Source organism: Telopea speciosissima, chromosome 8, assembly GCF_018873765.1.
Source record: "Telopea speciosissima isolate NSW1024214 ecotype Mountain lineage chromosome 8, Tspe_v1, whole genome shotgun sequence".
Lineage (NCBI taxonomy): Eukaryota > Viridiplantae > Streptophyta > Magnoliopsida > Proteales > Proteaceae > Telopea > Telopea speciosissima.
Window position 1 is genome coordinate 21,678,083 of NC_057923.1, and position 27,101 is coordinate 21,705,183.

A 27,101-nucleotide genomic window follows, 5' to 3' on the forward strand; every position below is an offset into this window, starting at 1 on the left:
TCATAAAAAATATGCCTCTTTACTCCACTTACGCTGCATTTTGGGTGCCCTCTGATTTATCAGTTTCCATGGGCTCAGAAGTAGCTGGAGGCACCTCACCATTGCCTTCTACCTGGTTTTCACCACCAGATTCACCACCTTGGGATTGAGGTTCATTGCCCTGGGGTGGAGGTGGAGGTGTCTCAGTTGGAGTTGATGGCTTGGCTGGCTTAGGTTTCATCATGATAGGCCTGCAGAACCTGTACAACCATAACCAATTTCAATATATTGAACACAAGTAAAAAGAAAAAAAGACAGGTAAACATCCATTGCAATGAGATATGACTACTCTCAAGAAGAAACCAACCATGCCAATCACAAACAAGATGAATAACATAACTTGAAGAAGACACAGGAAAGAATTTAAATCTAAGGGTCATTTGCTTGTACCTGTCAACTGCTTCTGCTTTCCTTCTCACATCAGCTGACAGCAAAACGGGGGGTGAATATTTTGGGAGGCTTTCCTGTTGCTGCATTTTCTCTCTCAACCATGCCTCTGCTTCCACACACTCATTTACCACCTACCAGACATCAAGGAATGAGCAAAATAAAGTCGTACCCAGCCATTAAACCAAATCAATGACATTCTAATAAAACCGAGCACATTAGGAAAAGTCCAATAGTATTTTTTTTTTTATTTGGGAGGGGGGGTGGGAGTGGGCGTGCGAGTAGGGGAGGATCTCATTTCTTAGCAGTTTTGCATTTCATTTGTTGTAAATAAATATTGAAATGAGATAAAAGGGAAACAAGACCACCTTAATACTACCTTCATACTGGTGTTGTATGGCGTACTGGTGAGTTTGAAACCAAAACTCAACTACAAGCCAGGGGGAGGACCCCTTCTACAAAAAGAGAGAAATGATGATAAAAGACTCACCTTCTGTTTCTCAGCAATGTCAATGTGATCAAATTTAGGATCATTCGACAATGCTGCCTCTCTGAAACTGTTGATGCAATAGATAAGTTGTTCAATTGCTGGTCCTCTCTCCAAGTTGTCCTTGTAATGCTCCTCAATAGGATCCCCTAGCTGTCACTCCATTGAACCATATCAGAAGACATCTCTAACCACAGCTGCCAGTAAAACTGAACATAACAATGGGAAGTCTTTACCTTCTTGAGTTCCTCAAGCTTAGCAACATAGACACCCTTGGTTTCATCCTCACCATCTTCATACAGCCAATCCTCAACCTCCTGTAGTTTAGCAATCAATCCCTCCCCCTCTGAAGAAGTCACAAATTCTTGTAACTTGTCATTCAACTGGAAAAAACAAGAGAAAAAACTCATCAAATCAGCAGCTTGGCACACAGAAATAGATCATATGCTCCTAAATGTAACACAACATTATCTATCAAGTGTGCACAGATTTACCTTATTTCTCATGTCATAAACGTAAGCCTCCACTGCATTCTTCCTGTCCTTCGTTTCTTCCATCACTCGGTCCTGGAGGGCCATTTCAAACTCTTTCTCCACTGCTTTTTGCACATCAGCAGGTGGCATTCCCCCATAAACAAACTCTGTAACTGGGACATTTGTCTTCTTTACCTTCTTCTTTGGCGCCTCAACCTGCTGAGGAAGAATGTCAGCAAACTCTAGCTCAGAATAGGTAGAATAGGAAATACCAACTGAAGCAGAATCAAGTTCAATTATCTCATTAAAAAAAGCTCAAAATACCAAAATATGCTTTCATTTACTTTCATTTCTCTTTTATTTCTTTTTCGCAGTTCTCATCTCTCGTGTCTTTCATTCCTTCTTTTCTTTTACTTTGATGTGCAAGGATCCATGTAGCAGAACCCATTTAGATGGGATAAGGCTTAGTTTGTTGTAGTTTGTTGTTGTTGTTGTTGTTGTTGTTGTTGTTGTACTAACAAAACCATAACATATATACAATACAAGTTAAACGAAATTGACAATTCCGGTGGAGAAGTGACAGATTCAATCTAATGCCATGGTGTGGTGTTATGGTTCAGAATCCTACCCACAACAGATTTGTATGGCTCACAACCAGTAAGCTATCACCCCACATATAACTCCCCATTCTAGGGTTTAGAAAAACCCAAAATTCAGTTCAGTTGAAGGTAATCAGCAGTACTTCAATCTCCCAAAACAAGATGAAAATAACGGTCGGATATCTAGTGATGTAACAAAATAGAAACTAGCTTTTAAATTTAGAAACAGCACTATATCTCAGCATCCATATGGCAGAATAACATGAAAACATGAATGTAACCAAACCAGTGGCTAGATACCTCAGAACAACAGGACACAATTATTAATTTGGATTCAAATTCAGCAATCGCCAGTATACACCAATCTGTAGGGAAGAAAGCTGTAAAATTCCAATCAAAGGACAGGTAGGTCCAGCAGTAATCAACCTCAAAATTACACCTCAATCTGATGGTAAGGTATGAGAATACCCATACCCCATTGCTGCTTGCCAGTAAAGATATAAACAGAAACCAGAAGCTTATGTAACCAGTACTTAGATAATGGAAGCATATGAAGTAGGTTCAACAGTCCTCAATCATCTTCAACAAAGTAGCATTCAACTTAGAATAAAGTTGATTTACATACTTCAGTGCCAGACAGTTTAAATGTCAACTCATATCACAGGTTAAAAAACTTCAAAACAGTACAACCACAAGTCTTTATTGACGATCAGCGGGAATCACAATAAGGGTAGCACAAAACTGAAACTTTTAGAACGGGAAAATTAGAGCAAGCTGAAGAAGAAAGGGGAAGGGAAAGGGGGATATGATCAAGGCCTCTAACCTATGGCCTAGGTCAGTCTCTCACTAACCCCAATCACAGTACTCCAAGTTTTGCAAAGAATCTCACCATGCTCACCAACTCCCACAGCAATGGAGGCAAACAAGCCAATTCATTCTTAACTTCAAAATCATTGAGCTTTACAGCCCACCTTTCTTCTATTAATAACTTTGCTCTATTACAAAATAGAAGTCTCTTAAAATAGTAACTAAGATGTAGTAACATATTAACAATAATCTACTACTAACATGTAATAATGAAAATAGAAGCAAATAACTAAATAAAATCCTCTATTGACTTCCTATGCAAGACATAGCTAAGAGTCCATAATGGGCCCAATCCTGGCCCATTAATTGGGCCTAAATCATGAACAGCAAGTGACCTTTAAGGTGCTGGGCTCAATGGAACTTATGGCTGGCTGGCCCCTCTTCTCTTCTTCCTTCTTTGAACTACATCAAGAAGAAGTTAGGACTACACCCATTTCCAAACCAAACCACATATGAAAGAGAGAAGCAACTTAATATTGTGACCTCCCACATCTATATACAAAGTGAAAAACAAAAACCAGCCATAAGAACACCATTTTGTAATATAAGTTTCGAGGAAAGGATTGGCCAGCTTATACTATATGGAATCAATTAAAATGAAACTGCAATTCCCAACTCTGGGAGTTAAAACCTAACTTAGATGGTTTCTTTGTTCTCTTCCAACATCGACTAACTCTGTTTCAAGGGTACTTGATTGGTAGTTTCTTCTTTTTGGTGAGGAGGGGGGGGGGGAGAGGATGAGCAAACACTTGGCAACACAAAAAACTAGTACTTGATTAAAATTCAACAATGTGACAAATGATTTAAAGGGATGTCCAGGAAATCATCCAGGACAGGACTGGGATGCCTGATAGGTTTTTACCAGCCATCCCCATTTCTGTGGTCACTGGCATTCCCTCCTATGTCTAGGATGCCAAAACAGCCATCCATGATGCTCAGGACAGGCAACACGTCCCCCGGTTGTAAGGAATTCAAAAATGTTTTTCTGAACATTGATTGTATCCATTCCACACCCCAAGAAACAGACATCAGAGTAAATAGATAGCATAAACTGGTACATTGAACACATGGCCAGCTCAACTCTCAGTGTGTCATCCATCTGATGGGCAGTCCAAATTGACTGTTCCATTCCCTTATTTGGTTGAACCTGCCAAGCACTAGATATCTTCACTAGCCCATATAGAGAAACATAAACCAACCCCAATCCAGTAAAGGAATATGCATCAGCCAGCTAAAGAATATCCTGGAGCGCATGTTGATTGCGCAGTTATAAACCACTAAAGGTATAGTGAAGCACAACCAACTCCACTATTGATTGATCATAAAAATATTTATCAAAAAATCAAAGATGATATTAGCAAACTTGAAATCAAGGAAAACTCAAAATGATCTGACAAAAAGAAACAAGAAAGGAGAAGATACACAGCAGATTATCCACGTGATCTGAAATTGAGTATAAACTCTTACACATCGTTATTCATTATCATATCGACTCCCACTTAGAAATGCAAACATGCACAGATGATTTGCAGAGTAAAAGAGAGACACAATCACATGGTATGTCTCATCATGTACAGAGAAGTAAGCCAATCTTTTAAGGTTAATTGGAAGATGTAAATTGTCAGGTAATGCTAATTTGAAAAACCGTTTAAAAGAAGCAAATGGACTTCAGCCAAACTGCATCCCACACAGAACCAAGTGGAAGCAGAAATTGTGAATAAAAAAGATCTAAGAGAATAGAAAAATATATGTGAAATAGGAAAACCACAACCAACCTTTGCATCTGTTTCCATCTGCACAGGCTTATCCCCAGACTCAGGAGCACCATTTTCAACACCAGATGCATCAGTGCTACCTTGGGCATTTTGCATGTTTACATCACTTTCAGCTGCAGTGTCAGCAGGAGCCTCATCAGTCTCCATCTTTGTACCTTCCTTTGCTGGCTCCTTTACAACTGGAACTTCAACTTCTTCTTCCTCCAGCAACTGAAATAAAATTTACCATAAAAAACTGGAAAGAATGCCAATAAATAGAAGTTGAATACAGCTACTACTACATCCAGCACTTACTGTTGCAGATTCCACAGACACAATGCCATGCAGATTCAAACGAGCTTTCACTTTCAGTTTTGCACGTTCACCTTTTGCAGATTGGAATGGACCAAGCTGAGAAGGAAATTCAGAGTATAAGTGAGAAAATAAATGTCGTACATACAGGCTAGAACTTAAGTCTATGAGTAAACCCCATTAGCAGCTCAGTTACCGTGTAAGTGCTGATCTTTGCCGGTGCCTGCAATTCGCTCACATCAGCATAGTGAACATCAATTGTAAATGTTCCTGACCTATAAAATGTCAAGGCCTTGACACTGGGCAGTGGATTTCCCTTGGGGAAGACTATGGTGCTTTGCTGATGATTTGCAGAACCAATTTGGGAATCAGGTGCAGACCCTTTCCATGACAAGGCAATTGGAGAGGGAAAGTTCTCATTGACCTGAAGAAAAAGAAATGCAACACTTAATAGTACGAACATTGAATTATTTAAAAAAAAAAAGGCCAAGAGAGGAGGGGGAGGGGGAACCATAAATTGATTCACCTCCTTGCAGTAAGATTTGAAATAAATCAGAACAATTCTAGTTGTAACCAAAACGAAACCAACCTTCCAAGAACAACATCAACAAATTAAAACACAATACCCACTAATGCAACAGCAAAAGCAAAAAAAATGTTGCGAGTATATTCGCCAAGTAGTTGAGAACAACTTGGGTAACAGTTTAACATTTCTTAATACTAGAGCATCAACTGCCAAGAAAATGAAGATTGCACAAACACCAAACCTAGTGTGCGCATACAGTGTGTTGTAATAGATGGGGAAATAACTGTTCCAGGCTACCTAGCAGGTACCCAAGCCCAGCACACCTAGCCCTTGTGTGTTTGTGCACTAGATGTATTTATTATTGAAAAAGAAAACAGCTAAACTAGACCAGCAGTTAAGGGAACATATTCCTTTCACATCCAACTTCCTCAAGTGACTCATTTTCTGAAGTACTTCTTTAATTCTTAGTTCTTACTAGTAGCTCTAACACTAAATGATCCTCACAAAGGAGTGAGGAAATGGTTCTTTTGTACACAAAGAATTTTGTTTACTTAAACCTTTAGAAAAAATCAAAACAGCAAAAATCTACAACTCCAGAGAATCAAATATTTAGCCAAAAACATTAGAGGGGAGAGGAGGGAGGAGGACCTCAGACTCGCTCCATAGAAGTTAAAAGCAAATGCACCCACATATCCCAGACCATTAATTAAGTCTTAGGCTGAGCTGGGGCAATCAAGGCCAATATACAAATAAAACTGGACTAGGTCCTAGCCAAACACAGTAGGAATATACAGCACTTGTAACAAAATCAAATATTGGACACAAATTCTAACATTAAAAACAAACATCCAATCACTGGACGAAAGTCAATAAGCCCAAACAGTGAAACAAAATAATAACAAATCTCAAGCCAACAACTAGTGGTTACCAAACAAACCTCCTTTCAGTACGCATTCCCATCTCAAACTATGGAAATATGGGTTGACATATAGATATCTATTGAGATGAAATTCCCAGTGACATAAATAACAGATAGGAAAAGGACTCAACTTAGTAGAAATCATTATTACAGGCCGTTCAAGTGAAGATGCAGATGGCAGGCATGAAGGATAAAATTGAAGCAATAATGCACCTCACGTACTCATCTGACCATAGTTGTCAAGGCAACTAGGCGACTCAAGGCGATGAAGGGGGCCTAGATGCCTAGGCAACACCAAGAAGGCACTTAGAGGCAATCCAAGGCATCGTCCAACAAGGGACACCTCGACACCTAGGTGGTGCCTTGGCAACGCCTTGACAACTATACAACTATAGACAATTGCTGCATGTGCAGAACAAGGTAAATGTTAAAAATATAACAACAAATAACATAAAATGCAGCAACTTATCTCCCAGACCATCATGTACCCAATACTCAAACAACTTTTCATTGGGATTCTAGGAAATTGGAAGAAAAAAAATTGAATCACAAATTCTCATTGGTTACTTCATTATTTTTCTTCTCAGCAGCTCACAACCTTAAGACTAAGAAACTAAATAACAATATCCCTGGACTTAGAACACTCAATTTAATTAAAACTACGATCCCTTCCCCCCCCCCCCCTCTTTTTACCTATTTTAGAAAGTACCTCTCTCTCTCTCTCTCCACCCCCTAACAATTTATTGTGTATGCATAGGTTCTTCACCAGCATTCTTTCGCCTGCAAAAGCAAGCCCTGAATACGAAAATCAATTTATTTCACATAACTTGACCAAGTAATTAGAAAATCAGCTAGAACTTGCAAACACCTGATTTGTTTCAACATCCCAAATTCTAGGATTAGATTAATCAAGAAGTTCAACACAGCAAATGAAACCTGAATAACAAGAAGAAGATATTACCTGGAACTCCCGCACTTTGAAAGTTGGACTGAGGATTGCACATTGAAGTGCACAACCTCGGGCAACACATTCACTGGCATTCATAGTGCGCCTTGGTTCCTTTTCAAAAAATTCAGTCAAGATTCTAATGATTGCGGGAACACGTGACCCCGAACCAACAACTTCCACTGAATGGACATTTTCGACAGTTAGTCCAGCTTCTGCAAGAGCCTTCTGTAAAGGTACCTTCACACGCTCCAAAATTGGAACACTGAGCTGCTCAAACTCCTCCCTCTTGATGATGCCTCTGACATCCTTGTCATCCATTAAGCACTCTATGTTCAACGGTGCCACCGGGTTTGCACTAAGTACCTTCTTCAGCTTCTCACAAGCAGCACGCAGCCTAAGGCAAGCCCGTGCATTTTGGTAAACATCCATCTTAAGCTCTTCTTTAAACTTTGCTGCAAAGTGCTGGAACAGAACTTCATCGAAATCTCGACCTCCAAGTGACCGGTCAAATGCATGTGAGAGAATCTTCAGCTGCCCTTTCTTGAAGCCTGCAATGCATACCTGCATGCTTGCATGGCCAATGTCAACAAAAGCAACATTTAATTGGTCGTTCTCAGGCAAATCTGTCTTGTATATTCCATAAGCTAACGCTGTGGCAGTCGTTTCATGAATCAAATGGAGAGGATGCAAACCAGATATCGTAGCGGCATCCAAAACTGCTCTTCTTTGAAGATCTGTGAAATACACCGGAATACCAATACAACAGTCCACTACTGCTGCATTCAGATTCTTCTCTGCTATGCTCTTCAGATTTGACAATACCATCCCCAAAAGCTGCGTTGGTGTAAAGGCTCTTGCTTCTCCCAAGTATCGAGCGTGAATTAATGGATAACCATCAGGCCCTTCTGTAACGGTGAAGGGGAAGGCTTTAAGATCAAGTTGGAGCTCGGGATCAGAAAATTGCCTCCCGATCAAACGTTTAATCTGAGAGACCGAATTTTTTGGGTTCATCATTGTGGAAGCGGCCCCAGCGGTTCCAATGAACCGCTGTTTCTCACCAAAGCAGACGATAGCAGGAGTCTCACGTTTTGATTCATCATTAAGAACAACGTCTATGCCTCGCTGCCGAGCAACAGCAACAATGCAGCTTTCGTTGCCGAAATCAAAACCAACAACGCTCATTTTCGCCGGAATAAAACCAGTCCGGTTGGGCAAATTGGTCTACTCCGGACGAAGAAACAGAGATCTGAGCAACAATGCAGAAAAGGGAAATAGTCACAATTTAAAGCCATTAAGAACATAAAACATATCAAGATTACCTAACAAAAAAAAAACAATACAGCATGATCCACGTAAGAGTATGCTTCCGATGCAAATATGTAAACATGTAAATCAAATTAGGTGAAGAAAAAGTTATCGTTTTTACACATCTAAAAGACCTTGAAAAAAATCCGATCTGATCACGAATCAACGCAGGCTCTATAGACAATGACTCGCGTCAAGTTCTAGGGTTTATAAACTGGAATATGGGGAAATAATCATAGATTCTATTTCGGAGATTAAATGAATGAAAGTATAAGAATACGAAATATGAACACCTTAAACTGAACAAAAACAGTTTAAATTCAGAAAAAGCTGCATAGGTTACAGATCCACAAAGCTTACATGTTTCTGACCAGAAGAACTGACGAATCGAATTCAAGAAAATTAGGGTTCGTATCTGAATGTACCTTTAGGTCTTCGCCGAACTTCTGTATCTGTTTTGGAGAGATTATCAGGTCGGATGTCTAATCGTGGACGCACGGGAGGTCTGAAGCTGAAATATTGGAGATGTCTGTTTCTATAATCCTCTAAAGACCTGGAAATTTTACGAGAAAGAAACCTAATTAATAGATTTAGCAAAGAGAAGGAGATGATTTATATGAAAATTTGTCAATTTACTGGATTTTCGTTTTGGGGTTGCATGGTGGCGCTGGAGAACTCTAGATACTGTTTCTAGAAAGATCTATTGGTATATATGATGCAATATATATAAATGGGTTTTTAACAAATGCCCCTGAAAATATCCATTTGTCCAAATGCCCCCTATAACTTTTCTAATTGCAAATACCTCTGTACATTCAAAATAGTATAACATTTTGGTCCAATCCATTAATTTGGAACTTTAAACGTTAGTTTCAACGAATCTAATGATCAAAATGCCTTTCTAATAAAAATCCACCAAAATTAAAGAATAAAATAACCAAATTGTCCTCATCTTCCCCAAATGAAAATCAAATCATTTGGGAAAGATAAACCCTAAATCAAACCTCCAAAAACCTATTAGAAGTTCTTTGTTTAGATATGATGACAGGGCTTTCTTTCATTTTGCATCCATAGTAGGGCTTTCTTTTCATTTTGCATTCGGATCTCTGTTTTTTCGAGATCACTGATTGACAGGGATTTCTCTGATTCTTTGTTCTGTCGCCCCTTTTCTTTTACCGTCTGTGGCTACTGCAGCCATGACGGACACATATTGGAATCAACAACAGCCTATACCTAAACGCCCTCGGGCTGACTACGGTAAGTTCTTCTTGCTTAAACATGGATTTTAGGGCGAGTTGTAGCTTTCTGTTAATCTTTGTGCATTGATGTAGTTCAATTTCTCCCTTGCTTTATTTGATATTTTTTCCAATCAGTTCTTTTTGTGGCTCAATGAGGCTCGTTTATGCGTCTTCTGCTTCCTTTAAAAAATGTTTTACTATTGAAATTCCCAATAACGAGCTTTTGAACCTAGGAATATCGCATGAGAGGAATGTGATAGTAAGGTTCAAGGTCTGGAGAGTGGCTTGAGCAACCCAAACTGTTATCCCCCCCCTCCCCCCCTCCCCTTTGGCATTTACTTAATCATTTATTAGCTCAATTGGGTTTGATTTTCAATTTTGGAGGTTTGAATTTAGGGTTCTATCTTCCCCAAAATGATTTAGGGTTTGATTTTTAGTTTCATACCCAAAATCATTTGGGGAAGATGAGGGCAGTTTGGTCATTTTATTCTTTAATTTAGGTAGATTTTTATTAGAAAAGCATTTTGGTCATTAGATTTCTTGAAACTAACGTCTAACGTCCCAAATTAATAGACTGGCCCAAAATGCTATACTGTTTTGAAAGTAGGGGGAGTTTGTAATTAGAAAAGTTATAGGGGGTATTTGTTAAAAATCCTATATAAATAAAGTTGAAAGGTCTGAGGACTTTCACTGTTGATTTAGTTACATCTCAATATTTGGAAAATTATTCTCTTTAGTTCCTTATAGATCGGCAGTGATAATGTGGATGTTCGACACGTGGCAGTTCAGACATCCAACGGTCTGAGCTCATTGACTATGTTGAGCTTAGACCGTTGAATGTCCGAACTGCCACATGTCGAACATCTATACTAGCACTGCCACACTACCGAGCTATATGGAATTAGAGAGGATAATAATCCCTCAATATTTAGAAACAACGAAGGTACAATTCCGAACAGGATGATTTTTAATGGGATTATACTTATTGAAAGACTTTGTAATTATTTTTGATTTGGTAAAAGGTTACATGCATGCCATGTATATACATAGTCATGCCGTCAACCATTGGATGAGAGATGGATTATTATACTTTTGCCCCCCATTCCCATCCAACAGTTGAAAGGTATAAAAATTGAGTCTTGCACAGATAAGGGAAAATCTTGTCATTTTCACAGATTGTGGGTACGATGACCTCCGGAGCAAGTGTTCTCCGTCTTGCTCATGGGCAATTTGAAGTGTTTTATTAAAATCCCTTAGTGACAGGGGGATTTAGGCATTGGGGTCATGATATACATATTAAAATAAGGGTTTTTGACAAATGCCCTCTAAAAATATCCATTTGTTCAAATGCCTTCTTATAACTTTTTTAATTGCAAATGTTCCCTTACTTTCAAAACATTATAGCATTTTGATCCAATCCGTTAGAATAGAACATTAAAGGTTAATTTTTGAGAATCTAATGACTAAAATGCTTTTCTGATTAAAATCCACTAAAAATTAAAAAATAAGATGATCAAATTGCCCTCATCTTCCTCAAATCATTTAGGAATTGAAATTAAAAATCAAACCCTAACCATTTAGGGAAGATGAATCCTAAAATCAAGATTTTATCCAAAGAATCCAGAATAGATGAACATGAAAGAAAAAGTAAACATAACTGATTGAAATTATGAAACAAATTTGATAAAGAATATGAACTTTTATTAGTAAGAAAGGGCTGTCTTCAACCTCTCGATAGAATATGGAGGCGGAAGAACAAAACTTTCTTTGAAAGAGAGAACTCTCTCCTATGAACATCAATCGGATTTAAATTCAGAATTAGTTAGCCAACCTATAACCCTTTCAAATCAACCAATTATCTCTTGAACCAGTAGTCTGAGATTTAATTAAAAATCTCTGAACCAGGACCTGGGGGTAAAGCAAGGAATCAGGTCTGTTGTGGGTTTGATCTCATTGTAGGAGATGATTCGAGAAGCAAGCTCTACAGTTTAGGTCGCCTATAGAAGGATTTTCTTCACCACAAATCTCAGACCCAATGGGTTAGAATCCAAGGAGTTATAACAGTGTCTGCTAAAGGGTACAACAGACAACAGGAACAAATAAGAAAACTGAATATTAATAGGAAAGAGAAGAAGAATAAGAGATGAAAGAGAATAGACTGTACCTTGGATTCAAGGAAGATGGAGGAGACGAGAAATAAAGCAGGGAAAAGGGGCAGGATCGATGATGAAGGGGAAGGAAAACCGTACGGCCAGTACTTGGCTCACAACAACTCAAGTCAAAATCATTCCATTCGTTTCATGGATTTGTTCTTCATTTTGTCAAATTTGCTTCATAATTTCAGTCAGTTATGTTCTCTTTTTCTTTCATGTTCATCTATTCTGGATTCTTTGGATAAAATCTTGATTTTAGGGTTCATCTTCCCCAAATGATTTAGGATTGGATTTTCAGTTTCAAATCCTAAACGATTTGGGGAAGATGAGGGTAATTTGATCATCTTATTTTTTAATTTTAGGGGGTTTTAATCAGAAAGGTATTTTAGTCATTAGATTCTTTAAAACTAACCTCTAACGTCTCATTCTAACGGATTGGACCAAAATGTTATAATGTTTTGAAAGTAAGGGGGCATTTGCAATTAGAAAAGTTGTAAGTGGCATTTGGACAAATGGACATTTTCAAGGGGCATTTGTCAAAAACCTTTAAAATAAAAGGAATCACCACTTAGGATTCAGGCCTAGGACTCAATGGAGGGGTAGCCCCATCTAGGGTGAGTGGAAAGACGTATGATTCCATATGATCTGGTCAGAGAGTATGAGTAAGGGTAAGTGGTCAAGTTATGAGCGTGGGAGGATGTTAACACCCCATCTCGCCCGATTGAACCGTTCTTTGTACTAGATGCTTATATGCGAACATTCTCTTGTATGATGTGCCCTATCTCAACATGCATGACTAATTATAATGCATAAAATGTAAAAAAAAAAAAAACAAAAAATAAACATGTTATTTTTGTAAGTTAAAAATTATTATTAACACTAAAACAAGTTACTTTAATGGTCTACATTGTGCTAAAAATAAATGATAAAGTGGGAATGTATACCTGAAATCAAATTCAACGAAATAAAATAAAATGATGAAAACTTGTCCTCAATCCGAATGTGAAATGCGGAGCATCTCCCCAACTTAGGTGGAATCGGACAAATGGACCCGTCCTTCGTCTAACTCGTCTATGTTTGTAAACAATCTTAGTTTCATGAATCTTTCTTGAAAACTTACCTCTCTTCTGTTGGATAGAGTAACAACCATGTAAAATAAGTTTGGGTCACTTGGACTTCGGGGCAGAGTAACGATTGTAAAAAGGACTTAGACCACTCGAAACTCTGGCAGAGTAATTGTTATAATAGAGACTCTTACCAGTAGAATCTCGGGTAGAGTGACGGTGCTACATGGGCATAATGGGGACTACTGAAAAAAGTATAATGAGTCTACTAACTTGAGCCACTCTGAATGCAGACAGAATATCAGGAATCAAAAGTTGAAGTGAGGAACTGACGAATGACAAAGGGGATCACTAATGTGGACACAATCAAGAAAAAAAGAGAAAAAAAGGCCTAAATCGCGCTTCCTGAGGCACCAAGGGTCTCCTCTCGAATGGTAAGGGGACCCTCTATTTATAAAGGGCCCCAAGAGACGACGGCACCATGTGTACAGAACCATAGAACGCTTTGCATGCTAGATTCCTAAAAAGGGGATTTTTGGGTCTGTTTTGGTCATTTCATTTTTATTTTTATTTTTGGCTATCTTCTTAGGATTTTTGGTCCTTCATTCTTTTTACTTCATAAAAAAAATTCTGTCGGGGGAAGGTAAATAGTACCTCCTTCAGAATTTGGTTAAGTGGGTCTTTTGAATCATTTTTAGGTATGTGAGGGTGATAGGATTTAGGTGTAGGATCAAGAGTCCTCCTTGAGAGAGATGTCAATGTTTATCTGTGTCCTGTTGTCATCATTGTCGGGGGATGACAAAATTTAATGTCTACACATATATACTCAAAAGCATGCTAAATAATGGCAACACTTGAGAATGACATGATGATTAGTCACATTCAATTTTTTTGAGAAAAAAATGTTTTTTTGAGAGGATTTAGCATGCCGCCCACTCAAAGTAAGCTAGGGAGCGGCAGACACAGGAGGGGATAACCATGAGTAGGGAGTCTTTTCACTAGGAGGGGAGAAAGGTAGACACATGGCTGGGCAACCTGTTGGCGTGCCCAACCTTATTTATTTATTTTTTAATTAAGAAAAACCTTTTTTTACCCCTCGTTTAAAGAATTTTTAGGAATAAGGTAAGGGGCAATCAAAAGAAGGTTACATGTTCTGAATCTCCGTCCTTATTTGTACTATTTACAAAATGTCTAACTTCTTAAATTGTAGGGTAATGGATTTAGGTCTATGTTAGGGTATAAAAGTTCGAAGATATGGCCTCCTATAACTCATTCTTTTTTCGTCGATGATTGTCTCCTCTTCCTGGAAGCCAATCATAGCTCCCTTCACTCTCTTAAGCCCATTATGCGCATTTATTGTGATGCATTCCCCAATGTATCAATCTTCAAAAGTCTTTGGTAACATTCAGCTCTAACACCCCAATGTGGTTGAGAAGAATTATTGCTCGTATTATGGGAGTGCAAGGGCCTACTAAGCCTAGCAAATACTTGTGGCTGCCTAGGGAGTTTGGAAGGAAGAAGAAAGAGACATTTCATGAGGTCCAGGATAAGACTCAAAAGAATCACAGGTTAGAAAGAACAATTGCTATCACAGGCAGGGAAGGAGATTCTTCTAAATGTTGTTGCCACAACCACTCCATTGTATGCCTTGTCACATTTTAAACTTTTGAATGGGCTTACAAATGAGTTGAACAAAGCCGGGTGCAAGTTATTTTGGGGTCAACGCCAAGATGAAAGGAAGCTTCATTGGATTGCTTGGAATTGTCTCATTCATCCAAAAGTTGGAAGGGGGATTGGGACTCAAAGATCTGAAATTACAAAATGATGCAATGCTAGCCAAGGTGGGGTGGCAGCTGATTCAACATCTAGAATCATTATGGGCTCGCGTATTGAAAAGTATTTACTTTCCTTGTTCAAATTTTCTCAATGTGGGTACAACATATTGCACATCTTGGAGTTGGCGGAGTATTCTTTCTCATGCAGGTCTTTCTTTGGATTGTTAGGACTTAGGAATGGCCACTCCATTAGAGTATGACATGATCCTTGGGTTCCATCAATTTATGGATATTGGATTTAGTAAAGACCTCCAATTAACACACAAATTACATGGGTAGCTGGTTTCATAGACCAAAAGGGCAGATGGAAGGTTGCATTGATGAGGTGTTTGTTTTCCTTTCTAGAGTGTGAGACAATCCTAAAGATTCCTATGAGTGTGGAGAGATGTGATGACAAGCTTTTTCGGAGATGACACCCTAAAGTAACTTTCACTGATAAGCCAACATATCGACTAGCCACAACAAGAGTACAACCTTCATTAGTTTCATCTCAAAGGGCCTCTCTTATTCCTAAAAAGATATGGAGAATTCTCTGGACTTCTGAAGTTCAACCTATGATTAAAAATTTCCTGGGGAAAGCATGCTTGAATACCATTAGTGTTATGGCAAATCTAAAACAGAGCAGAATAGTAAACTCGGATATCTACCCTCGTTCTGGAATTGTGGGGTAGACTATTGAGCATTTGTTATTTTATTGTCCATGTGCACAACAAATCTAGTTCGCATATTGTACCACATTGCAGATATGCCCTCAACCTCAAAGGAAAATGTATGATTGGTTGTTTCAATGGGGAAGTATGTCGGGTCTTATAGAGCTGGAGATTCAAAGGCTAGTTGTTGCCTACTTTTCGGTGATTTGGGAAATCTGAAAAAAGAGGAATGCACGATTGTTCCATGTGGTTGTACCTCCCTTCTTTCAATGATTTCTTGGGTCGATCACCGAGTAAATGAGTACCTTTCTATAATCTATTATATAGGATCGAATGCAACCCAAAAGAGGGTGAATTGACATGTGACTATTTTAAACAAAACATAACAAACACCCAAAAACAATCCCATCATCACACAATGACAACTAATAGAAAATAAGCAACAAGTATATTGAGTGCTGTCATGAAAGATATTATCAAGTGTTTGACATAAAGTGCATGTAATGACGAAATAGAGACAAGGATGCACAATGTCAATTTAGAGTGGCTCAGATCCTACTAATCCTACATCCACTACCTTGACCACAGACCAAGGATCTAATCCACTATCAGATTCCTTTTTCGTAAGAACCAAGCCCTTCTCCACTCAATCACAGTCCTTTGCATTGAGGAGCCAAACTACACAGGCTAAGGATTTCCTTACCCAAGCTACATAGGACAAGGATTTCCAACCGAACCACATAGGTTAAGGATTTCCTTTCACAAGTGTACAAGGTACAATATGAGCTACACAAGCTCAAAGTACAACAAAATGGCTTGTTCTTTTCAAGTTTGTACCTGTACAAACTTTTAGCTCAGTTGACCAGCACAAGATATAGAAGTCAATGCAGCTCAGTTCGCAGCCCTTTCAAGATGATTTGGACAATATAGCTTTGGCCACAACTTCTTAAGATGATGAATTGATATAGTTTGTCCACTTGTTGTTCTAGTAGTTTTTTCCTGACATCAAATGACTCCATCTATTTATAGACAACAAACTAGTTGCTAGGATCAAGCTAAGTTTCTCATTCAAATAATTTGAATTGTCTTTACATTTCAAAGAAAACTAGCTATTGGAGGTCCACTTCTATTCCAAATTTGATGGAAGTATTAAATATTTTTGGTCTCCAATATTCAACATTTATTTCCTAAGAAAAACTAATTGTCAGAGCTCCTCAACATCAGTGAAGATGTTTAGAAATCCCACACAAGTAGTTAGAGTTCAAGTGGACCATTAATAATCAGTCAAAGCTCAGTTAAAGCTTAACCGCACAACACTAATTTCTATCATATGAAAAAGCGTACAATTTTCACTTAAGACTGTGACTGTAAGGACTCAAGATTATCATTCTCGGGTTCAGAACGATTTCGGGCAAGGAAGACTGTGTGATCGTTTGTCTTAAGGTGACTTAGATAATTGCTCTCGAACATAGATGGAAGCTCATCATGAAACATTGTCAGGTCCTTATGAGAACTTACTCTTTTAAGCACGCTTGTCTGTTTGAGGTGACAAAATTTTTCTCATTTGCTCATTCAAGCACGATGTGAGAACATGTGGAGGTTGGGGGGTGAAACCAGCCCTCAAGGTCTCAATGACAAGGAGTCACCACCTAGATTAGGGTCTAAAACCCTTATTAAACATAAAACAAAAATGACTCCATCCTAACTTATCCAATCCAAAGGTTGGGGTCCATGTTAGGTTGCAGTCCGGGAGTAGGTGTTTGGCACCCGGTCCACCTGGTGAAAACTGAACTTTTACCCTAGGTTGAATGTTTTTGGTTGATCCTAAATTGAAATAATGAGGATGATAAGAAATCACACACAATCACAAAAAAAGGGATAAATGACGTACCTTGATCCAGCTTTGCCCTACATGATTAGTATACTGGAATTTAAAGCATACATGACATCATGTAACGAAGTCCATCGGCTGCTAAGCATGCTGAAAATCATATATACATGCTGAAAATTATAGAATTGCCATTCATAACATCAAGGCATGGAAAATTGGCAAGCATTATAGACATAAATGTAAATATTCTAAACATGATGGAAAGCATGTGTAACATCAGGACTAATAAAATAACAAAGGTAAATTCATGCATGGAAAATTGCAAAAATACCTTTGGTGCTAATTTTAGCCTAAAGGGGGTGAAAAAATGAAAAAGAAGGGGAAAATGGATCTATAACTTGAATTCAAAGAAAATCGATCAAAATAGCGATGAAAACATGATAAAAACATCAAAGTATCAAAATCTATTTGAAGAAATCGAATCAAAACATTGAAAAATGGTAATACCGATGAAAACTTTGATTGAGGAAAAATAATGAAAATAGTCTATTCTAGGAAGAAGAAAATCGATAACAAAAAAATAGCAAAACAATGGCATAAAATCCGATAAAATTAGAGTGGATAGTTGAAGGGGTTGGAAAAACATAATGAAAAGAGTTCTTTGAAAAACCTATTCGACAAAGCAATATAAGTGTGCACGACACCACTGCCCCATTACTGGCAGCAATGAGTTATGCTCAATAGAAGTAAGATATAAAATCACAAAAAATTAGAAAAATATGAATAAAATACTAAAATGAAGAAGACTCACCTGCCTAGAACTTTCGTGAAAGAAGAAAAATCTTTTTAGTGGCCTAGACTTAGGTTAGAGAAGCTTGAAGTCGGAACTGACATAGTAGCACAACAACTTAGGCTCCAAAAATATGTTTCAATATCCACTTATTGAAGTTTTTATATACCGGAATTGTATCGGAATCCCATCAGAATCCCTTAAAACGTATAAGGGTTCACCAATTTATACTGTAAAGGTCCCAAAACCGAACAAGGTATGGGTTCTCAACTTCCATTTGGAGGGTATCTTCTTACCATAAGAAGAGGGGTTGATCTTGACTTTGGATGGAAGGGAATCACTTTGATCTACCAAAGGAAGGTTTTTAGGGTCTTGTGGAAGGTCTTTTGAGTCCTAAAAGGTATATATGGGGATACTAAGGTCTTGGGATTGGGAATACAAATCGAATCCCAAACTAGGATTCACAAAATCCTTGGATTTTTGCCAAAACGGAATGGGATGAGCAAAATGGCATAGAGTGAAATTCAAATGGTGCCATTTCTAGGAGAATGACACTGACTTAACTACATCAAGTGTCGTTTTGATGGTATTGGGTGCTATTTTGGGACAGAATGTACCTGGTCCTAATGCAGCACCAAGGGTTTATTGTAGTTGATTCTAAATCTATACAAGCTAGGGTTTGGGTCTATGGGGTCAGTCTGAGTCTATTTATATTTGTCAAAACCATTTACCATTATTTTTAAAAATCATTTTGATTCATTTTAATCACCTATACCATCATGAGAGTTGAGAACACTGCCTGGAGGCAAGGGGGATACTACGAACAATAACAAGGGAACTACTTCCATACTTTAGGTAGATTCCGAGCTCATCATCGTCTAGGGCCATAATGGGGTATCTAGAGAATGCCCCTCTTTGACTGAGATTGTAAAACCGTTGAAAGTCAAAGAAGTGATTTCTTGAACACAACACATTGCCTTTGTCTCCTCCCCAAGGTAGTATTGCCGAGCGGGCAATCCCTGTCTTGTTTATCCAGCTAGCTTTTATCCTTGGTACTAAAAAACTATTTGTAAGAGAGCCAGTGTGTGAAAAATGACTTGATACCTTGCTCAGGGATACCAAGGTGGAAATCATGTAAAAACACTTAAAAAAGCGTGTATTAAAAGAAATCATGTTTGAAAATAAAAATGCCTAATCGATTCGGCATAGCCAACAATAATTCCTCATAACTTATCAGTCTTGTATGATGTAACACATCACTTCACTTCACTTCACATGGGAACTTTCTAAGAAATCTGGGGGTAGCTTTTTGAGCCTTGAACCAAAGGAGTTCCGAAGAAAGAAAACAAATCTACATTTCTTGAGAATTCTGGGGTAGCTTTTTGAGGCCTTAAACTAAAGCAGTCTTGAAGAAAGAGGTAGCAGATGTTTCTTGAAATCCCGGGGTAGTCCTCTTAGACCTTGAACCAAAGGAGTTTCGAAGAAGATAGATTATATCTCATTTTTTTTTTTTTATCTTTTTGATTGTTTGATCTTTTTACTTTTTTATTTTTGAAATATAAGGTAAGGGATACTTACCTGTGACTTAGGTGCTTCTTTTGATCGGGTCACGAACAATGTGCCATTTGCGAGGGACTTCTATATCACATTTCACAAATTCGACCTATTTGTAAGACTTGGTTGAACTGTAATTCACCATAATAATTTGATGAGTCTTGCATCCAATGGTAGGTGTATCCTAGGATGTGCATGCATTGCACAGTGTGGGTGTGTTCACCCTCTTCTCTTTTTCTTTTTCTTTTTTCCTTTCCTTCTTCTTCTGTTTTTTTTTTGGTTTTGAAACGACACCAGCAGACTGGCACGGGGTGCCGTCTAGAGTGCGTTCTATGCCATTTTGGCGATGTGTTGCTTGGGCTTCTACAACTTGATTTTGGGGGGTTTTTTAAGTGGACCCGAGCCACTTTGGCTCACTCTGTCCTTCTTCTTTTGTTTGTCTAAGTTTTTTCCTCTGAAAACCTTCTTGGAATCCCTTGATTCAAGCTTTGATCTTGGGGATTTTTGAGATTCTTCTCTGTTCTTGCGATTTCGAAACCCTAGGCACAGTAGTGCTTGGGTTAGATCTTTTGAAGCCCTTGGAGTTTGGTCCTTGGGAGGGAAATCTATTGGTTTGACCCCCTTTGATCATCCCAAACCTCTCTTTGAGTTCTCTTCTTCCTTATTTGCTTCTATTTGGGTTTTCTTGTTTCATTCACATTCTTGTTTGAGAAACCTCAAAGACTTAGGGTTTTCTCTAGTTGTGGTACCCTACGTCACCCAAGGACAAGGGTAAACGCCATATGGTTGCTAAGGAGGAGCCTCCCAAGATGCTGCGTACATGTGGGAGTGGGATCACTATCCCATAGAGGGTCCCCGAGGCACATGTTGCTTATGAGGTTGAAGATTCTTCCTCTTCTTCAGTTTCTGATGCGTTTTAGGAGGAGGCTCATTGGAGTGACGATGAGTACGAGCCCGGCATGCATGTTCCATGGTATCACGGGAAGCACCCAAAGAACACCGCTGCCCATATTTATAACTGCCAGTGGATGAAGGACGCGGTAAGTGATTTTACCTTGCTTTTTTTATTTTCTTTTTTGTCTTGATTGATGATGATTGTTTGTGCTATATTCCCTGATTTCCATGCACCATTGTGTTATGGATGATGTTTTATGAGTATTGTGTTAATCTCACCAATGATTTGGTTAATATATTCTTTTATGCTTTCCCTTTTTGTAGAAAATGATCTACATTATTATACGGGTCCACTAATTAGGTGTTGGAGTGGTACAACTAGCTATGCCCCATTGTATAGGGGAGGATCTGCGAGATGGGCTTTAAGGATTTTGTAGTTGCAGGTGTGCAACTGTGATCCCAACCCTTACTATGCTTTGGTGGAGAGGTGGTGGCCATCAAGTCGCACTTTCAATTTTACCTGTGGGGAGATGACTATCTGTTACACCCACACCCGAAATATACCCCGGGGCAATTTAGACCTTACCAAAGGGCAATGCCATGGTGGCACTGGCCAATACCTGTGACCTCAAACTTAAAATATTATTATAATTATCCCCTTGAAGTCTTGGAAGTACGGGTCAAAGCCCCGCAACTTTCCTTGAAGTTTGGGCCCTGACAGCAGCACTGGAGTCACGAACGGACTCACTTGAACTGAATCCTCTCAAGGATCCACCCGTGCTGTTACCTGTCCTTTTGATTTATTTTCCTGTGGGACCCACATCCCTGTGTCCCGGACACCATAATTAGGTCCCCGGACCAGATAGACCCCCACCCTTACCATTAATTGGTTAATTGGGCCATAAAAGTGGGCTCACAAGACTTAACTTGATTAATGAATGGGTTTTATACCCTAACTTAAACCAAATGGACCTTAGAGGACAAATAGGTCCTATGGACTTAGGGTGCACCCCAAACATACCCTAACTAACTAAATGGACCTAATGGTTTAAGACATGGACCAAACCAGACCTAAGGCCCAAACTAAAACCCATTTAAAGCCTAAGGGGTTAACTATATTCTAAGGACACCTAAACAAACAAGACCTAAGGCCCTTCTACCCCTTAAAAGACTAACCTAAACCCCTTTATTCCCTTATCTCTCCCCCTCTCAAGCAAATCGTGGAGGAGAAGAGACAAGGAAAGGAGGAGAAGGAGGAAGGAAGAAGAAGAAGTAGAAGTAGGAGAGGAATGAGAGGGGAAGGGAAGAAGATGGAGGCCATGCCAAGATGGCTGGCTGCCCCACATCTCCTCCTCTTGCTGTCCGAACAAGGGGCGAAGGAGAGGAGAAGAAGAAGAGATGGAAAGGAAGGGAAGAAGGAAAAGGGGGTGGGTCTTCAAGGCTGGCTAGGGCTGGAATTGGAGCTCCTCTCACCAAGGTAAGACCTGAAACTTGGTACTTCTTCATTCCCATTTCCATTTTGGTAGATTCCTTGAGCTTGAGCTAACCTAGGGTTCCATTTGGGACTCAAGGTGATGCTCGATCCTTAATGGAGCTCAAATGGTGTTGACCAAGCCCTAATAAAGACCTATATGAGCTGCTTTGCAGCTATTGCTACTAAACTTTGGTTCTAAGCTATGAAACCCCACCCATGCACCAATTTGAGACCAATCCTTGTGTGATCTTGGATCCATGAGGTGAGCCTAAATTCTAGTGACCCTAGGGAGACTTAGATACCCCCTCCATGACCCTGAAGTGCTAGGGTGCTCCAACCTCTAAGCTGGAGAAGAAGCCCTTTGAAATTTTGGAAGAGACTGCCAGCGGACGCACGACCGGATCCACCAGTCGTGGTACCGTTCGTCAGTCTGCCCAGTATAATCCCTGTGATTTGACTTGAACGGATGAAGGATCGGATTCAATCTGTTACCTCTGACCATGGGTTAGTTCACTTTCGGGCATGTCTCAGGGATCGAACAGATGTAGGGGCGGAGTAAGTTATTTCATCCGCCCATAGGTTCGCTCGCTCTCATGTGTGTCTCAGAAATCGAACGGATGCACAATCGGATCCAAGTAAGATGTTCCGCCCGTGGATTCGTTCCTTATATTTTACCTTTTGGCCTGAGCGGAGTCAGGGGCGGACTCACCTTGATACATCCGCCCTTGAGTCCGCTCGTGCTGTCTTGGTTGAAACTTGATTTTAACCTTGGGGGCCTAGCATGGGACCCTTTTATACATGCTTTAATGATTGCTTTTGTATGTTTAGGCTACCCAACTCGATGGATAGCTGGTGCACCAGTGAGATTCATGTTAACCACGCCGGGTGACACCCGAGTTAGGTGAGGGAGTTTTGGGTGACTTTGTTGGGTTTGAATATATATATATATATTTGGCAATCTTAAGCATGCTATTATATAATTATAAGCATTGTGCACATTACATTATTATTCAAATGTGACTGTTATGAATGTGATAATATTCCCACCATTGTATCGGGCTACGGTGCCGGGTGTGCCGGTATCGGAACCCCAATTTATTTAATTATGAAAACTATTATATGCCATCTTGATTTGTATGTACCGTGCCGTGCTGGTACCCGGGTACTAGATGGAATGGGACGTTGATGCATTCGGAATACCTCTCGGGACGATAAGACTTGCATATAGTATATCTGTGGCTAGGATGCTTGCTCTCTTATGCTACAATCCTTGCCAATAGGGGTTTATGTGTTGGATAGTCTGAGCACCTATGGTCTGTGGAGGTGGGAGAGGCCAGGACAGGGGTAGTAATGGCTATCGGGGTCTGCCACTGGGTGACCTGATGGTTTCTACTGGCATAGGCTCCCGTGTGATAATTGAGGATTCCCTGGGACGATAAGTTAAGTGACCCTTAGTGTCTCCCGAGTTATCACAGTAGCATACACTTGACTGATAGAATTTGTGTGCTAGGTGGAAAATGAATCTAACATTAGCATGCATCATTCTGCTTGATATTGATTGTGTGTATGTGTGTGCATTCCCCTTTGCTCCCTCACTAAATGTGGCTAGGATGCTTGCTCCCTTATGCTACGACCCTTGACAACAGGGGTTTATGTGTTGGATAGTCTGATCACCTGTGGTTTGTGGAGGTGGGAGAGGCCAGGACAGGGATAGTGATGGCTATCGGGGTCTGCCACTATGTGACCTGATGGTTTCTACTGGCATAGGCTCCCGTGTGATAATTGAGGATTCCCTGGGGCGATAAGTTAAGTGACCCTCAGTGTCTCCCGAGTTATCACAGTAGCATACACTTGACTGATAGAATTTGTGTGCTAGGTGAAAAATGAATCTAACATTAACATGCATCATTCTGCTTGATATTGATTATGTGTATGTGTGTGCATTCTCCTTTGCTCCCTCACTAGCTGGTGTAGCTAACCCCGTTGCGCAACCCCTTTTTAGTTTATATGCAGGAGGTACTACTCTTGATGAGCACCGTTGAATACGAATCAAGTGAAGCTGGTGGCTGTGACTTGGATGTAGATGGACACCCAAGAATGGTGCCCTTGTGGTAATTACTTATTATTTAATTTCTGTATTCATTCCACAATCATGTATAAACTTTATGTTTATTTATCAGGAGAGATTGAATGGTTACAATGTTGAAATTGTACTATGTGTTATCATTAGAGAACCGATGCTCTATAATTTCACATGACTTAATTAAATTTTGCTTCCGCTAACTCTGTGATTGGAACGATTTATTCCATTTAGGTACGTTCCTTGCTGTTATCATAATGTGATGACAGGGTGGACTGTGGCTCAGGACACTGTATCTGTGATCCTGATAGGTATTGGGCTGATGTATGTTGTCCCAGTCACCCCTTATGTGGCAAAATATCTTACATCGAGATGGGGCTGTGACACTATCACCCCTTGTGATTTCAACATTTGCACTGGCCTGCCTTTTATTGGCAAGGTTGTGGAGTCATGTCCCAATTGCTAGGACTTCTCTAAGAATGATGAGGTTAGAGAGATTGTGGGGAGCGTGTCCAGGTCTACTAGGTCTTAGGTCACATAGTTCAAGTAGATCTAGGAGAGTAGGAAGACCATCGTGACCGACTCTTCTCCTTGGGCCACCCAGGATCAGCTGGATCGATCCTTCTGTGAGGACAATCGGCTATGGCGGGAAAATCGTCTCATGTCCTCTACCTCATCCCTCTTTGGGGAGAAGAGAGGTGAATTGAATGTTGGAGTCACCACCTAGAAGAGGGTCTAGGACCCGAAATTGTAAATGTATGACTCTCATAAAAATACCCTTTTGGGGATAAATGGTCTGTTGGTCTGGGTATGGGTCAAGTTACGATTTGGGGAAGGTATTAGGCACCCCAGTCTGCCTGGAATTGCCAGTCTTTCTATTGCTAGGCAGGGTAGAGTTATAACATGCTTTTGGGGAGAGAATATAAAGCACAAAGAGTAATAAAAATGAGGAGTAAAGTACAAGAGAAGATGAGGGAACACATATCCGGAGGTTTGGCTACAAAACAAAGGTTAGTATACTTGAAAGTAAAGAAAAGGACTCAAAGCCTATATGACTTAAATATGATCAACATTAACCCTAGCATGGTAGATTGGTGGGGAGATGAAAAATAAAAGAAGAATGGCTTAATTTACATGCATAACATGGGGGAACTAGAGAATATGAGGATGCACCCATAAGTTAAGATCGATGATACATAGAATACGTGAGCATGATATATGAATTCGAATATGCATGAAATATAATACATGAAAGCGAATATAGGGAGTCTTAGACTACATGGGATGAGGATCATACAAGATGCATGCATGCAAAAAGAGAGATTCATCATGGAGAAGGGGGATGTGTGATCACCATCTAGATAGATGAGATCACACTCCACCGGAGATGCAAAATAAATGGACTGAACAATAAACAATAAATTGGTTAAAAGTACTAAGAGAGAGAATCTACTACCTAGTTTGGAGAAGATTGAAAACCAAAGATGTGAAGGTTTCCCTTTTGTGACTCAAGAGGTTTGTACATTGAGCAAGTTTCGTTGCTTGTGGGGCTTCTCTTGTCTCTTTATAACCGCCACTTCTTTGTCCAAGCACCGAAATCACCGGATTGATGACTCTAAGCTTTGATCTTGAAGTCTCAAGTGTGGGTGGTAACACTCAAAGGGCAGAGAAGGTAGTAGCTAAGGCCAAGTAGAGAGCCAAAGACTAAGGACTCAAGGCACTTGAATGGGGGAACTTAACTTGGGCATCAATTCAAGAACAACTAAGTAGGGAATTGAACTAGGGGTTAGGGACCTCCTCAACGTGAGAGGGGTTGTATTTATAGATGTAGAGGGGTGTGTGCACTCCTAATTTCGTGTAAGGATTTTGGGTTTGATCCAGATCATCGAAAGTAGGTGTCTTTGCATCAACGGTGGGTGTATGATCAAGGTAAGAGCTAATTGGGTGTGGGGAAGTGTTTATGTTACAGTTTGGTTCAATTCCATCCCGAACCCTAACCCGAATCCAACTGTAGGTCCGAACCCAAAGTTGTAGCCTCATGTACACTATGGAATATTGGTTAGGTAACGAGTAGAAGAGGAAGAAGGAACCCTTGTGTCAATATGTCAGCTGCCGGCAAAACGATGGATACCACCCCCGTGCAATTGCAAAGTTCACAATCAAATGTACCATTCATGGTAAGCAACTTTAATTCCGTATTGGGTATTTTAGGCATATAAATATTGTTGGGAATGTGTTAATGCACGAAAACACTAATGCTCGTGGTGTCCCAACACTTGAAACAACATGGGACCATCCACTGGTCGATGGACCTGGTTGACCTCTTCCATTGACCTGTGCTGTTGTCATGACAAATCTCTGTCTCTGGAGTACGAGGCCCGATGTCTCAAGTTAGGTATCTCGCCGCCGCCTTCCATTTACCTAAGTGGAATGTTTCCCCAACAATGTTGGAACGGAGGACCCCGTATCAAACCATGTAAGCGATTTTGGCTTAAAAATCTATTTTTGACCAAAGGAACCTTTGCCAAACTAGCCCTTAGGCCCACACCTATATAAACTCAATAATTCCTAAACCCATCACTATTCAAAACGTTGAGTAAGAGTAGAGAAAGAAGAGAAGAAAAGAGAAGCGAAACGGAAGAAGAAGAAGAAACGGAAGTAGGCTTTGGAAACTAAATTCTAGATTTAGGTAAGAAATCCGTCATCCTCTCTTCCCATTCCATCCTAGTTGTTCTTCCCACCAAACCCTCTCTGAAATCAATTTGTAATTTCTATCCAGCTTGTATGTGAATGGTTTAAGTGTGAAACCCAACAAATTATCTCCAAGCAATCATAATTGTGAAGGTAATTCTTACCTTTTCTCTACACACTTCCTTAATTTCCTTTCTAGACCTAAAATCCTAATGCTAACCCATCTCTGA

The 27,101-nt window shown here is 39.7% G+C and overlaps 1 protein-coding gene across 3 annotated transcripts; it reads right to left on the minus strand.

Moving 5' to 3' along the window:
• Positions 1-24: 24 nt before the first annotated feature.
• LOC122670462 (heat shock 70 kDa protein 15-like) lies at positions 25-9,147 on the minus strand. Of its 3 annotated transcripts, none has more exons than XM_043867343.1 (10): positions 9,043-9,147; positions 7,325-8,558; positions 5,115-5,342; positions 4,922-5,017; positions 4,628-4,837; positions 1,408-1,605; positions 1,150-1,296; positions 917-1,066; positions 430-560; positions 25-239 (listed from the first exon to the last, which is right to left on the minus strand). In XM_043867343.1, exons 2-10 carry the CDS (start codon positions 8,492-8,494, stop codon positions 29-31), a joined length of 2,541 nt encoding a protein of 846 aa, XP_043723278.1. In that variant the 5' UTR covers positions 8,495-8,558; positions 9,043-9,147; the 3' UTR covers positions 25-28. The 3 variants fall into 3 exon arrangements, with proteins under 3 accessions (XP_043723278.1, XP_043723280.1, XP_043723279.1); XM_043867345.1 differs by having other exon boundaries at positions 1,408-1,602; positions 9,043-9,146; XM_043867344.1 differs by having other exon boundaries at positions 8,978-9,044.
• Positions 9,148-27,101: the final 17,954 nt, after the last annotated feature.

Excerpts from the sequence above, each read along its gene's own strand:
- LOC122670462 (XM_043867343.1), bottom strand. The coding sequence starts at position 8,494 with ATGAGCGTTGTTGGTTTTGATTTCGGCAACGAAAGCTGCATTGTTGCT. Across the intron at positions 5,343-7,324 it reads TCAAAGTGCGGGAGTTCCAG|GTCAATGAGAACTTTCCCTC; the intron begins GTAATATCTTCT and ends CTTTTTCTTCAG. Across the intron at positions 561-916 it reads ACATTGCTGAGAAACAGAAG|GTGGTAAATGAGTGTGTGGA; the intron begins GTGAGTCTTTTA and ends GATGTCTGGTAG.